This window comes from Ixodes scapularis, unplaced genomic scaffold (assembly GCF_016920785.2).
Source record: "Ixodes scapularis isolate PalLabHiFi unplaced genomic scaffold, ASM1692078v2 PGA_scaffold0__279_contigs__length_252992795, whole genome shotgun sequence".
Taxonomy (NCBI): domain Eukaryota; kingdom Metazoa; phylum Arthropoda; class Arachnida; order Ixodida; family Ixodidae; genus Ixodes; species Ixodes scapularis.
In genome coordinates this window covers 180,392,692-180,408,523 of record NW_024609835.1, presented here as the reverse complement: position 1 = coordinate 180,408,523, position 15,832 = coordinate 180,392,692, and the positions used below count along the sequence as shown (strand labels likewise).

The 15,832-nt window shown below is 44.8% G+C and overlaps 1 protein-coding gene across 1 annotated transcript in view; it reads left to right on the top strand.

Annotated features, from left to right (window-relative positions):
* The window catches only part of LOC8043710 (dymeclin), a 43,193-nt gene extending 37,903 nt beyond the window's left edge, over positions 1-5,290 (top strand). Inside the window, exon 16 of the mRNA XM_042290632.1 lies at positions 4,147-5,290. Coding sequence (XP_042146566.1) covers positions 4,147-4,296 — 150 coding nt within the window. The 3' untranslated portion in view covers positions 4,297-5,290. The remainder of the gene's footprint in view (positions 1-4,146) is intronic.
* Positions 5,291-15,832: the final 10,542 nt, after the last annotated feature.

Genomic DNA, 15,832 nt, shown 5'->3' with positions numbered 1-15,832 from the left:
TCGTGGTCGGGCATGTCGTACGGGATGACTACCAATTCTTTTTATCAGTCCCGAATTCCTCTCTTAAAGGCAGACAGAATTCGCCGGTACCGCGAACGACAGTTCTGAAGTAGAGGTCCCACGTCCCCGTGAGTCCCACAATACGCAAAACGACGCACGCACAGAATGCTTCCGGTTCTCTGTGGAACTTTTTTTTTTCCAATCGGCGTATTTGCAGCTTTTTATAAGCCACAAAAAATGGGTTTCATGTTTTTTTTTTTATTTTTAATACTGAGTGTGTGCCTTCAGTGACGAATGACTTTCATTAAATTTGGTGGTTGCTTCGATACCTTAGAAAACGGCCCGCGACCACGGAAAAGAGAGTGAGCGAGACTCGAACCGGCCAGTTCTTGATCGGCGGTTTTTGGGCGGAAAGAAACCGAATTTCGAGTCGCAAATTGTGTTCTGGGTAGTTGGGCTCTCATGTGTCATGTACAACTAAAAGCCTCGGCGAGCATTAATACCCTGTCGGTGTCCCTTTAATCGGGACTGGAGGAACCCGAATATTTTGGAATGTGCAAGTTGGATTAAGCCCGTGCAAAATGATCCTCACAGTGCTCGATGCTCAATGCCTTGTGTTGTAATGGTCTTATATATTTAACCGCCTCTACCGTGTTCAGGGAATTTCACCTGAAATTATCAGGGAAAACCTGGAAAAGTCAGGGAATTTCAAAATAATAATTTGCTAGACACCCTGGTTATGTACTTTCGAGAGTCTTCGGCGAGGGGCACCTGCCAGTACCCGGCTGGAGCATCTAGGCAGCTGAACACTGTTGCACCGACTAGTTTGGCGAGGCACTCGTCGATTGTTGTCATCAGCATGCATTCACGGACCACCTGTCAGTTTAGTTGACCATAGTCGACATAAATTCTTAGCTCACTGTTCTTTTTCTTGGCGACGACCATCGGAAAGCACCACTCTGTTGCTTTTTCCACCTTCTGGATGACTCCTATGTCTTGCATTCTTTCCAATTCCTTCTCTGCATGTGGGAGCAATGAAAGAGGAACTTGCCTTGGATTTGTGATGGCGTAAAGCTTGGCATCGTCCTTCACTTCGATGCGGTATTCAGTCTTCATGTGTCTGAGTCCAGATGTCAACTTAGAATACTGAGCCAGAAGATAGAAGATATAGCTTCATCACGCACATGTCTCCCCAAGCTCAAGTGGGCACTATGGCATGCTAAGAGACCCTACTGCTTGTTGGCTTAGCAGTGCCTCCCAGTCCTTTGATGACCAAGGCATTGTCTTGTCTGCTTGTACCACGCCGGTCAATTGTGGCTTTGAAATACCCCACTGTCACAATTGGTGTTTGACCTGGGCCAGTCAGTGTGTGTGCTGAGATCTTTAGAGGTCACATGGTCTCCTTTTCCTAGTCGTTGAGTGCAATTGGAGTTATGTCTGCACCAGTGTCGACTTTGAACATGAGAGGTAAGCCGTTGACATTGACAGTGACACTCCAGGGTTCCGTGGTTGATCGGGTTTTGACCTCACCGAGGTAAACTTCCTCGATACCCTTGCTGCGAAGTGTGTTCGTGTTTCTTGCTTGCCCTTTTGTGACAGGCACGCTTTGAAGTAGCCCTTTTTCCCGCAGTGGTTGCATGTCTTGTTTGAAGCCGGGCAATGCACTTTTGTGTGGTCGCGTGCGTCGCCGCACCACCTGCAGTGTCCTGCTTTGGTCTTGTTCTTGTGCTGGTGGGATGTTCACATGTGCGGTTTTCTTGCTTCCTTGAGGCGATTTTTCTAGACTTCATCGAGCGTTGGGATCACTTGTTCGCTTCTGCGGATCTCCTTTTGTTACTACTTGACCACCTCAGAATTAAGCGCCGTCAAAATAGCATTCTCTAATGTCAGTTCAGAGTTCAGCTGAAGTCTTTCGCTCAGCTTGACGTCGATCAGTCCAACGACGAGTCGATCCCTGGTCAATTCTTTCAGTTCCCCGTATTTGCACGTTTTGGCAATCTTATAGAGATCTGTAACAAAGGTTCATGTTCCTCTTGTTTTTGGCTGTTGAACTTTGCCCACTCTTAGATCACATACATTCTTGGCATCAAGTGCTTTCCAAGCGCTCGTGTCACAGCATCGTAGTCTTGCTTCTCTGTGTGTGTTAGTTTCAGTAAGGCCAGGATGTCCTCGGCCTCCCGGCCCATGGTGTTCACTAGAGTGTTCACTTGCGTGTCTCGTTGTCTTGTTTTTTAGAGCGCAGCTCTTAGGTGCCCGTTTCCGGCTTGAGCAGCGTCGGCGTAATTGCGCGTTGCATTATGGGACGTTTCCCCTAATGACATCACACGTGACGTCACAGTGGAATGCATTATGGGTAAATTTCCCCATTTAATTTAGCAAACAAATTTCCCCGCTAAATTTATCAAAAACATTCCCCGCTAAATTTAGCGGAAAAATTTCCCCGCTAAATTTAGCGGAAAAATTTCCTCGCTATATTTAGCGGAAAAAGTCTAGCAGAAAAAATTCCCCACCAAATTTAGGGAAAACATTTTCCTTGCTGAATTTAGCGGGAAAACTTCCCCGCTATATTTAGCGGAAAAAATTTCCCGCCAAATTTAGGGGAAAAGTTCCCCGCTAAATTTAGCGGAAAACTTTCCTTGCTAAATGTAGCGGGAAAATTTCCCCGCTATATTTAGTGGAAAAAGTCAAGCGGAATAAATTCCCCGCCAAATTTAGGGGAAAATTTCCCCGCTATATTCAGCAGAAAAATTTCCCCGCTATATTCAGCGGAAAAATTTCCCCGCTATATTTAGCGGAAAAATTTCCCTGCCATATTTAGTGGAAATAGTCTAGCGGAAAAAATTCCCCGCCAAATTTGGGGGAAAATTTCCCCGCTAAATTTAGCAGAAAAATTTCCCTGCTATATTTAGCGGAAAAAGTCTAGCGAAAAAAAATTCCCCCCCAAATTTAAAGAAAAATTTCCTTGCTAAATTTAGCGGGGAATTTTTTCAGTTAAATTTAGTGGGGAAATTTTTCTGCTAAATTTAGCGGAAAAAGAGTTTCCGCTGAGTTTAGCAGAAAAATTTTTTTTGCTAAGTTTAGTGGAAAAATTTTCCCCTCTAAATTTAGCGGAAAAAAATTTCTGCTGAGTTTAGCAGAAAACATTTTTTTGACAAGTTTGCGGGAAACTTTTTCTGCTAAATTTAGTGGAAAAAAATTCCCCACTAAATTTAGCGGAACAATTCCCGGCTATATTTAGCAAAAAAAATTCCCCACCGAATTTAGTGGAAAAAGTTCCTCGCTGGAAAAATTGCCCCAATAAATTTAGGGGAAAATTTTTTTTCTAAATTTAGTGCAAATTTTTTCTCACTAAATTTAGCGGAACAAATTGTCCGCTAAATTTAGCACGGAATTTAGCAGAGAAAACACGAAAAACCTCCGACCAGTCGTGACATCATACTAGGATCTTTAGGCTGCCAGCACATGTTGCTCGTGTGGGCAGCGCGTGCAGTTGCAAGCTTGCCAGATATATTCCCCCGCACTGACACCAGTCGTGACGTCTCTTTCTGACCTTTTTGAAAATGGCAAAAGTGCACGTGCATAGCTTTGACAGGCGCTGAAGATGCACGAGAGTGTAGATTCTGAAAACTCTTAGTATGACGTCACGCCCCGGGAAGGGAGAGGCTTCAGCGGTACTTTGAGAAGTAATTTCTGCAGCCTTTGTGCACCACACTGAAATATAATCTCAATATTCGTGATCCTGGAGGCCACATGAAGACAATTTAGGTGTTTTTCTTCAAATACAGAACCGCTGCAGTTTCCCTTTAATCAAGTTTTTAGAAAAAGTGGAGTGGGCACCCCCTAGGTATTTTAAGGTAGGCTAATTATTTAGTTAGATAATTAATGAGTTAACATTGCCATGGGCTTCTCGTTTTGATTCCCTAGCACTAAACTTTAAAGAACTACTTTTGTTAAATCCATCTCAATAATAAAATAAAATGGACGAAAACTTTTCGGAAATTTTTTGTTACATATCTTTTTCTAAACATAAATTGTTTTTTTGTCAAAAATTGCTTATTTCTTAAAACATGCTTTGAAGCAAAAGTCTCCCACCTGGTAGTGAATGCTGTGATGAGAGAAAAACCATTTGTTTTTCCTTTCTTGCAGAAGTTTCCAGATCTCAAGTTTCGATATGTGGAGGAGTCTCAGCCTGAAGAGTTTTTCATTCCTTACATCTGGACCATTGTGTATAAGTGTTCTGGGATTCCGTGGAGTCAGCAGAACCTGATTCTTTTCAATCCCAACAAAGACCTATAGAGGGAAGCTTTGTTGCATGCTATTTATTTGGGTATGTTGAAAAGTTTTAAGGACTCTGTAGATACGGAAGGCTTGCTTGGAAACAACTTTTAGTGGACTGGATTATCTTCACTTACAAGGAAGCAATATAGTGTGTTTGTGTTTAGTTGGCATGGGAGGAGTAAAAGTGGAAATGTTTTGGCACTGATGTTTCACTCCTGTAAGAGCAAGTTAACAGTTATAAATTTTTTTTGCTCCTTTTATATATGAACAAGAGTGTGAATGTTTGTTGTCAGCAGTGTTACTGGGATGCATTTTTGTTTATCTGTAATTGGCGTCTATCTGATGAAGCTGTTTACTTTTGCATTGTTAACTTGCATGTGCCTTAACAGTAAAGTTGCATGGATAGTTTTGTGAAACAAAATAGCAGGAACTGTCCACGCATATTGAAATTGTGATGATTAGTGGCAGTGCAGTCACTGTTCTATGGTAGGCACTTGAGCCAATTAGCCCTAATGGGAACATTATTATTGATCCTATGTCTACCTGCTTTGCTGTAGAGAAGTATCGTATTTTTCAAAATAAATTGTAATAAATATTAGGTTTCACACAAACCTTTTATCCTTCCCTTTGCTAAGCCACTGGCAGTGATTTAAAAAAAAAAAAAAGTACCTCGGGTGCAAATAATTTATAATAGTACTACCAAAGTAATGTTCTGGCATTGTCTTTATTGCAGCCTCCAATAAGCTGTTGTTCAATTGAGGCTAATTTGTTCAAAGGGGTTGAGTTTTGCATTAGGCTGCAGATGAATCCAGTGATTAAGCCAGTTTATACATAATTAAGGATTGCATTCACTGTACATAAATCTGGGATGTACTGGTGCTTAATCGATGTAAAACTGATATGATAGATGGCACAGCAGACCTTCAATGCAGACTGTACTTGAAACTCAATTCTGTGCCTGTTTTATTGCAACATTAAAATTTTACTTGCTACTTGTGTGGCCAGCAGTCAACAGTTTCTGGACTTTCTATTCACAAAGCAGATGATGTATTTCTCTTTTTTTTTTTTTGTTGTGTGTGTGTGTCCGTGCAACCGTGCGTGCGTGCGTGCGGGCGGTGGGACGGGCAATATTCTGATTATCTTCGTTATCGAATACTGAGACAGTACTCAAGAGTTCCCCGCCATACTTCTCATTGTCCGTGGTCTGTTGAGGCGGGCTAGTTGGCCTCGTTGACTGCGCTCCTCACCGCGCACTAACGCACTGCGGAGACGCGACATCCGTGGTGTAGGCATTGCGCTTTTGCATCTCCCTTCGACGTCGCTCGGTCGCTTGCTAAGGGACGTGGGCACGCTCCTCGGGAGGGGGATTGAGCATATGCGCTGACAGTGCGGCGGGCTCCCGACTTTCCTGAGCCAAATAAACGAAATGAAATCAAGTGCCTCCCTTTCTGACTGTGATGGAAGTGCTGCGCCATTTGCGCCAAAGTGCGCCATGAACGAAAGTCTGCTACATCTGCACCGAGATGGGCTTAAAGAAATAAAAGTCAATGTTTTATTATTGGTAGACTCTAATATTCAGAGAAGTAGAAGGAAAAAAATCGTACAATTATGAATAACACAGCGTCTCTACTTACTGTACAGTTTGTTTCGTCTTACGTCAGGGCACTGTCGAAGGCAGTGCCCTGACGAATTTCCCCGACATCGTCGATGTCGGGGAAAATTTCCCCGACATCGACGATGTCGTCGATGTCGGGGACTAAGGATCCTGAGAAAACTTTGCAAAATAGTTGGATTGCCGATTGCGGCTACTGTGATAAAACAGACTGGGTCTTATACTCCCGGTAAGATCACTCGATTATCGTGTCCGCCACATGCCTACGTTCGTGACTGCTGCTGAGTACCGCGGCACTTGCGCTGTTCGCGTCGAGCTTCACCGCTTTTCACCGGACTGTTAGGAGCAGCGACCGACCTGGGAGAGCGCCTAGCTTAGCGCGCGCCAGTTATGCTCAGGATTATTACAAGCCGAATTTTTTTGTCGTAATTGTAAATTAATCTGTAATTAAAAAAAAAAAAATCTGCAGAGAAAGAGAAAAATGGTAGTCACGGTAGTTCCCGAGCAGCTGTTGATTGGAAGTAGCGAACTTTGACGGAACCCTGGTTCCTACGCCGCTAAGAGCAGTGTCTAGTGTACGCCCTTATGATATTTTTGGGTGGTAATTTTTGCAGTTTCGGTGATAGAGTCTTGAATTTAGTAGGTTCATTAAACTTACTGGACGCATTTTTATTGATAGATGTGTTTTGGATATGCTGGCTCTTGCTGGCATTTTACAGAAATTATATTTACAGGCTAAACAAACAACCGTGTGTAAATTGAAGTGGTGAAAGAGGATTTATTCCGATGAAGTTTTGTGCCATAATTCACTTTTCAACCATTTCTTTTTAATATCCCTTGTAAATGAAACCTACTCTGACTATAACATTATTTAGGAAGAGTGTGTTCCTTTTGTGCCCCATCTATTTTTCATCGCAAACGGTAATAAGTAGGTAATATGATCGAGTTTCAAAAAGGAACCATTCATCGCTATCATAAATGAATTGATTCAGATGCAATCACTTTTTTTCATTTTTAAGTGCTGTGCTAACAGACATTGTCATCTGTTCTAAACCAATCTTTTGCCTGCTACAAAAGGTCAAATGCCGCTTCCATCACTGCTTTCATCACCATACCTCGCTGTCTGCGTTTGGGTATGGGCCTATGACTGGTCCAACAACGAGCGACGCCGCGCTATCAACGTAGGCAGGTGTCTATTGTCTTATTTTCGCCTATGAATCATGTGCATCGGTGGCACATAATGGAGAGTTACAGCAAACCGGAGAACCGGTCCCGGTTTGGTACCCGGTAGCCGACCGACACCACTGCGCGTGCGCAGAGGTGGAGATTAAAATCGGCTGGCTGCAAGTGCACCGACCAGGGCCGTACCCAGAAAAAAGTTTCGGGGGGGGGGGTCAGAACCCCCTAACCCCTCCCCCTGGTTACGGCCCTGAACTTAGGGATACTTTAATGAAATTTGAAAAATACCCGTCATGTTAAGAAATAGGTTGAATATGATCCACAATATCTGTAATGACCATCGCACGTTTGTATTTTGAGCTTGGTGGCTGTATTTTTCGTTATAAACGGCCCACTCGCATGCGCTCGGAGAACAGCCAGCGGAGGGCACGTGACATCCAACGCAATCGTGACGTAGTTCGTCTCGGGACGAGCGAAGCTACGGCGAGGCTGACTTCGAGAGGATAGCCTAGTCGCTCTAGCCACCGAAGCGGCTGCTTTTGCACGAATTTCGAGCGACGGGTTATCTTCTATCATCTTGTGGAGGGACAATAGCGACTTCTGGGTCGCACAGAAGGGATTCTCGGGAAGAGGAGAGTTTTCCTTCCCCTCTTCTCTCGTCGTGGCCGGAGGCGAGACAGTTACCGTCATTACCTCTCAAGGTTCCTATACACCTTTTCTGCAAGTGCGCCGCCATCTTGAATTGACGTCACTTCCAGTATGGGCGAAAACATTGTTTTGTTTTTGCCACGCCAATAGAAGGCATTTAGGATATAAGCGTAACCGTCACACTTTCTCGGTTTGCCTCCCCTTTATTTTTTTACTATTTGCAGGTTGAAACGTTGGATTATTTTTTCGTCGCCCATACCGGATACGTCTGTTAGGTGGCTGGAGACAAGAGTACACAGAAAAGGTCTATAGTCCGTTGCAACCTAAGAACGAAGGGCGAGGGTAAGACGGGCCGGGGAGGAGGAAGCAGACGGAACGCTAAAGAGAGAAGGAGGTTTCCCTCCCTCTCCTCCAGCCTTCCGTCTGCTTCCTCCTCCCCGGCCCGTCTTACCCTCGCCCTTCGTTCTTAAACGAGGCGTTATCGACATCCACCAGGTGGTCTTTGCTAATCGTTTAATTCGTTTTAAAATTCCTTTTCATGACTTTTTTAACAAGATATTGTTGTGTTCGATGTGATACTGCTCCTTTGAACACATAGAGACCAAAAAATAAGGGCCAAAATTTAGTTGTAGTATCCCTGAAGAGTTTAGTAGGCTGTTTTGGGCATGCACTAAAAAACACCGTCGGGTATTTGAAAAAAAAAGAACATTTCAAAAATATTGACTTGACAACTTTGCAAGTAAAATTGTAAAAATAGAACCGTGACCAGGTTGGTGTTGCTGTGCATGGACGCCGCCATAACCGACCTTCAGCTTTTGTTTCCTCTTTATCCGTTCGCTTCGCTTCATCACGACCACAGCAGGACAGGTTATATTGCCATTTTAGGTCATGCTGTGTCCTTCTCCCCAGCATAGGCCTCTGTGGAGGCTCGTCGAGGCTCGCTTTAGTGGCTCAGCATCTCGCTAAGAACGGCGGCTGTAATCTGGAGCGTGTGTAAAGCCTCTCTACTGACGAGCTGCGTGCATCAATAATCGTGACGTTTTTCTTTTTTTTTTTTTTTTTTTTTCTAATAAGAGATTTAAGAAAACTTGGGTGCAGCAACAGGATTGTTAAATGACCCTGGTTAAGGAGTGCCCAAATTGCACCATAGCCTTGATTTTTTTTCTTTCCGTTTAGCTACTATTATTTAGGCCTTCAACTTTTTGATGGTGCAGTCAGTAAGACTTTAAAATAAATTAGCTTTACCAGTGCACGAATGGAGATAGTGAATAAACTTAACGAGTTCAGCAGAATTTTTAAAGTGACAAATCTGGTGCCCACTTATTAATTCCACATTGTCACAAGATACACGAGAAGTACCATTAAAGTTCATAACAAAATGGAAAAAGAAAAAAAAATCTTTTTGACCGCATCTAGTATTTTCAACTTCCAGATCTTGGGCAAAAGGTTAGAATTTTTTGTCGAACTCAACATTTTAGTATGAACCAATTTGATTTGCCTTTGATATTATACGTAAACGTATTACAGATGTCCGTGCTCTGTTCTTCAACAATTAGCATCTCTTTCAAAAGCGGCTGCTGCAGTAGAGCTTACTAAACAAAAAGGATAACTCGTCGTGACATTAGATTGTAGTTCAGTGTTTGATTGAGTCACTCTCCTGAGGAATTAATAACCACGTAACCAAATAAATCATTGTATTTCAGCTAGGCAAGCCGCCGCGTGAATCTTTACACAGTGTTCGCAATAAAATGAATGAGAATTAACTAAATGCTAGCGCTCCAAAGGTTATTTTTTGCTGCTCCAAATTGGACTTTGTGCTGCTGCAAAGGCTACTACAAAATAACTCGTACCGATCACACCACTGCAATTAGTTCCTTAATTGTTTTCAAAATATTACTTATAACAAAACTTTGATGTCTATAATAAAACAGTGCATAATGATGTTTGCTTCAAAGCGCCATGTTCGTGTTAAATCAACACTAGATAAATTCCAATCCCCACCCCTGCCCGTTTTGATATGGAATTCTGAATGAGCATCGTACCGGCGTGCGGTCGTGTATCGCTACTGCGTGATGCACGTTAAAGACCCCAGGCTAGTGGTTGTACTGCACTGGCTAAATTGCTCATCTACAGCTGGGAGACTCCTCGCCCCTTAAGGCAGCCTACACAAACCTTTTTTTTTTTTTTTTTTAACACTAGATAAGTATGACGCGAAGCGCGCATGCGGATTAGTCAACGCGGTTACTTTTCTCGATAGGCTGCTATAAAGAATTATACTCCTGTTTTGAACTATGCTCCCATCTGATATCCTCGGAGTACGGACATAGGTCGTTATTTCAGTGCTTACACTCTAAAAAAAGCCCGTGCGTCTTCTTTCCCGCACAAAACTCTGAGAGCCAATCACAGCAACTTACGGAGGCAGCTCAGCGAATAACGATGCCGAACCATATGTTTAGACCAAAAACGTGGCGTTTTGCATTGCTTAACGTCACAACTCGGACTGCGTTTTTTGGTCTAAACATATGTATTGGCATCGGCATTCGCTGAGCTGCCTCCATAAGTGACGGTGATTGGCTTTCCGAGTGTTGTGCGGGAAAATAGACGGACGGGGATTTTTTTTAGCGTGCACTTCGTGCGCAGAGCTAACTAGCATGGATTTAACGCTGATGTAATACCTTTGAGAAATATGGTGGTCTGTGATTTCAATTTCGAGATCATCCGCGACGGACTATCAAAAGGGGAAAAACGCTTCTGTGCCACACGGAAAGAACAGCCCCACCGGCAGATATGCAATTTATAATGTGTGCCTCCTTTTCGGTGCACAATGCCCGCCGTCATAAGCCTTTGTCAATAGGGAGTTATGTAGACCGTGTTTTCCCCTCCGCTAACCCTCCGCTACGAAGAAACCGCCCCTACGCCTGCGCGCCGATGGCCTTGGCTGTAGAGTTCCGGGTAGCGGAGGGGCTTAGCGGAGCGGGAAACACGGTCTACTTAAACTCGCTAATGTACGATGCCATCAGCCATGTTCAAATCCGCTCACTTAGAATATGTAGGCCCCCGCATTACCTCAAATCTGTAAAAATGGCAAATAAAAAAAAAAAAAAAAACTTAATTCTTTTTTTTTTTCCTTGCGAAAAGGCTGCTCGTCTTTCTAACCTGGAGATAAATGTCAAAAATTCGAACCTTTCATTAAAGGGATGCTGAACCGAAATTTGGATTCCACGAAACACGCGGCAAAAGCGTGCAACCGGGTGCTACAAACACGAAAACATCACCCATACAGCAATATCTCGAACGGATAACCGTATTTTTAAAGAAAAGGAGGCGCATTTGACAGAAATGTTCACGTCATGTTTTTCCGAGAAGAAGAGGGAACGGCCTCGCATCTTTTCCGCCTCGCGGCCTTGAGGGAGCGAAGCGAAGAGAGGAGGAAACTAAGTATCTTGACGGAGGGTCACGCGCCTCGTCGGCCTGGTTTAATCTCGACCTCTTTTTCCCAAAATACGGCCGTCCATTCGAGTTATCGCCTTACGAGTAGTGTTGTAGGAATTGTAGCGTCCCGCCTACATCTCCTGCATTGTTTTTTCCGAAATTCAAATTTCGGTTCACCATCCCTTTAAAGGGATGGGAACCGAAATTTGGTTTTCAGCAAAAACAATGCAGGAGATGTAGGATGGTGAACCGAAATTCAAATTTCGGTTCACCATCCCTTTAAAGGGATGGGAACCGAAATTTGGTTTTCAGCAAAAACAATGCAGGAGATGTAGGCAGGACGCTACAATCCCTACACCTGCGATATCTCGAATGGACGGCCGTATTTTGGGAAAAAGAGGTCGAGATTGAACCAGGCCGACGAGGCGCGTGACCGTCAAGATACCTAGTTTCCTCCTCTCTTCGCTGCGCTCCCTCAAAGCGGCGAGGTGGACAAGACGCGAGGCCGTTCCCTCTCCTTCCCGGAAAAACATGACGCCAACATTTCTGCCAAATGCGCCTCTTTTTTTTTTTGAAAAATACGGTCATCCGTTCGAGATATCGCAGTATGAGTGATGTTTTGGTGTTTGTAGCATCCCGTTGCACGCTTTTGCCGCGTGTTTTGGGGAATCCAGACTTCGGTTCAGCATCCCTTTAAGGCGGTCCCACGGCCCCCACCATAAGACCGTTTGCAACTGTGCTAACGCTCCTGTTTGAGGTGCAAATGTCGTGTCTGTGCGCGAGCCACGTATTTCGTTCTTTTTGCAAATAAATGGCCAATTCATCATCAATGATATAGTGTGTAATGCGACATGCATTTGGCAAAACTTAACGCACAATAAAAAATAAAAGAGTGCCGGTTTTGATAGTTTCTAAACGTGCCTCTACGCATTGCAAGTTTCTCGACTTGTAATGCATCCAAGACGCGTTCTTACCTTTTATTGAATAAACGAAGGACTTGTCTGGTTTTGTGTATACGTTTTTTTTTTCTTAATTAGCATACTCACATTTTTTTCAAATATTCAAAGAGAGTTTCGCATCACAATGCAGCAATCACATATAAGAGCATGCTTCTGATAAACATGGGAACTCAACCTAAAAAAATAATAAAAGCGCAATGCCAGCAGTTTTTTTTTTTTCTTCTGAACATCATTTTATTATGACAATATTTCAAACAATTTTCTTCACGCGTTCTCTATTTTCTCAGATAGCATTCTAGCATCTAATTTTTATTTTGTTTTATTGTGACCTAGTGGAACTAGGCTGGTTTCCTGTAGGGCCTGTTTGGTTGTATTCATATTCAGATTTATCTAGAATAATTTAAAATCATGATACGATTTCGGAGCTTGACTCGGTACGCAAAAAAACGGTTTCAGAAAAAAGGACAGCTATTTAAACAACGATTTTTTAATTATAACTTTTCTCTTTCTACTTAAAATCACTTCTCTGATTGTAATTCTAAAGCGGTCTAATTGTCCTAAATGTCAAAAAGGACTTATGTTGTAGCTGACGACGCGCGCTTGCGCCATGTTTTGAAAGGTGGCTGAAATCCGAGCTTTCGAAGAAGCGCGGGCTGCTGGGAAAACGATGTACTGTGCCTTCTTGGACATTCACAAGGCTTTTGACGCTCTACCTCATGCCACCATCCTACACCAACTCACTCTCTTCGGCATCGCAGGTAGAGCTTACGCTTACATCCGTGCATTTCTTCAAAACAGGACCCTTATTGTAAACGTCCGGGGAACAAGTGGCCCAAGATATGTGACCCAAGGAGTACCGCAGGGAAGCGTGATAAGTCCTTTTCTTTTCAATTTGGCAATGGCGTCACTACCTGCTGCGCTCCCGCCAATGACATATCCACTTACGCCACGGACAAGCATCGCCATTTATGCGGATGATGTCGCAATTTGGACGGTTGGGTTAAGCAACCAGGCACACATGACAGGGAAAATTCTTCAGTTTGCTCCGGATAAAACAGCAAAAGAAATTTCTCGTCTGGGACTGACATTATCTGCTTCAAAGACCGCCCTCCTCTACACCAACAGCAGCAGGCGACAGACCGTCAAAATTACACTCGACGGCGTAGAAGTCGCAAGGAGTAGGTTCCACCTCTACCTGGGCCTTTTAATTGATGACCTCGCGACATGGCGGCCGGCAGTGAAAAGATTCTTAGGACAGTGTCGACAGCTCCTGGACGTCCTCCGTAGTTTCCGTGCATACGGCCAGAGAGGTATCCCACCGGATGGTTTGCTGACACTCTACAAAGGTCTTCTCCAATCGAAGCTTCTATATGCACTACCATTCGTCAATATCAGGCGACCCCAGCTAGACGCGCTCGAACGTTTTCACCGTGTCGCTTTACGACTCTGTTTGGGACTTCCCCCATACGCGAAAAACGTGGCAACGCTCACGGAGGCACAAGAAGAGCCAATCATCCTACGAGAGGAAAGAGTGGCAGTGCATTCCCTAGTGCATGCGAATGCACACGACCCCGTCGGCACAGTACATTCTCGCCAACCTGCTGAAACGACCATCGTCGCATCTTGGTCAACTAGCTGCACAATTTCAGCGTAACATCGGAAGCCCTGGAGTTTTATATTCTTCACGTCCCCCACACTCCATACGCCCACCGCTAGACGTGCGTGAAACACTTCGGGACCTGCCTCGGAAAAAAGATATTCACCCAACTGTCGCCCGCACAGCTGTCGCAGTGGCTCTCGAAAATGAATACGTTGAACATCTTGAGGTCCACACAGATGGCTCAGTTGACAAGAAGAGAGGAACTGCAACCGCGGCATACACGATCCCCGCAATATCAACTGAAAGTGCGGTTCTCTTGAATATCGAGACGTCCTCTACAACAGCGGAGACGGTTGCGATTCTTCTGGCACTTACGGCACTGCAGGAATGTCCTACAATCGGTAAGGCTGTGATACTAACCGATTCCCGAAGTGCGCTAGTTCACATCGCCAACCCCGAGCACGCTCCCTTGATCGCCCAGGAGGCTGCACACATAGCAACAAAGCTAGAGGACAACGGTTGGAGACTGGTATTTCAGTGGGTGCCATCCCACAGCGGAATTCTGGGAAATTAACGTTCAGATACCCTGGCAACAAGGGCACATGGCATCTCGACTACCACGCACAACCTGCGACGCTTCCATGAGGCACGCCTTCTCATCGCACGCGATCTCAGGAAAAGACACCCCGATCCCGGGACAGCCAATGGAGAAGGTCCCGTACCAGTCCCAACCTCTAAACTGACGCGGAAAGACGCAACGCTTTTGCATCGTCTCCGAACTAATAGCGCGTTCACGAGGAAGACATTGCATCGCTTTGGAAGGACGTCTCAGAGAAGCTGTACGTTGAAGACATCGATCACATACTATGGCACTGCCCGGAATACGAGAAAGCACGGAAAACATTATTAGCTTCGGTAAGGGCGACAGGGACACAGGTGTCTACAACAGAGGAACTGCTGTTCCCTACTGGTGGCAAGCAACGGGCCCGGGTCATATTCCGTGCAGTGCTCGAGTTTGCGCATGTGACTGAGATTTCAGACCGCCTCTAACTGCCGCGCGCAATGCGGAAACCGGTAAAGATCTCGTCACACGTTTGCGTCATTACAATGATGCAAAACTCCAGTGTACATAACTGTGCTGTGGCAGAACTGCGGAACTGCGGCTGTGAAACACAAGTTTCGCCGCCGCTTCGCGGCGGCGCGACATGTTATACAGGTTCAGCTCGTCGCCGCTCGGCGACGACGAGCTGTACTTGTGCAATTGACCGAATGTTGAGAGCGATTGAGTGACTGTTGGCACTTGCGCGTTTTATCGAACGTTTACTTTGAACTATGTTTTAGCCGTGTGTTAGCAACAAGTGCCCGATAAAAGCTGCCCGGCAGAGAAAACAATACGAAGAGACACCTTTCATAGCCCACGTACTTTATTCTTTATTTGGATGTTTTTATCCGCTCATGCAAGACGGGGTCATTTTCATATAGTGACAGGACGGGCATATTATCACTATATAAGCGTCACCGGAATGCTGGCGAGCATTGTAACACTCTATATTCCTTTCGATTGTTATTGTGCTTTGAATCGTCGCTTGTTTTTCAACGCCTGCTGCGGAACACATGTTTGGGACTGAAATGCAGCGAAGTTAAACATCCTTCACTCATGTAGAAAAATGCGCTAACTAAAGCAATTACACTTTTTCAATGTTAATCAAGATACACACTATTCGGTACGACCCAAATAACCAAAGCGTTCCGTGTTATTTTTCGGCGAAGAGACAAAAAGTACGCGCGTTTTTCCATAGGAATGCACAGGAGCACCGCAAAAGTAGACTGGTTGCTGTCTGCTTCAGTTTGCGTCACGGAAGTCGCATTGACACTATAGTGCCAGTTGAACCTCTAGCGTACATTATAATAACTCTATGGTTTAGACCAGGGGTGGCCAAAGCGCGGCTCTTTGCTGGGCCAAGTGCGGCTCGCGGATTCCTCGTCGGGGATACCCCCCCCCCCCCCCCCCCCCCCCCCTTCGCTCCTTTCCGCGTTGGCCCAGGAAAAAAAGAAAGGATTTCAGAAGAAAGCACAGCTTGCGGTTTGACAGCCTTGTACGGCTGTATCCCCATACGTACAGTC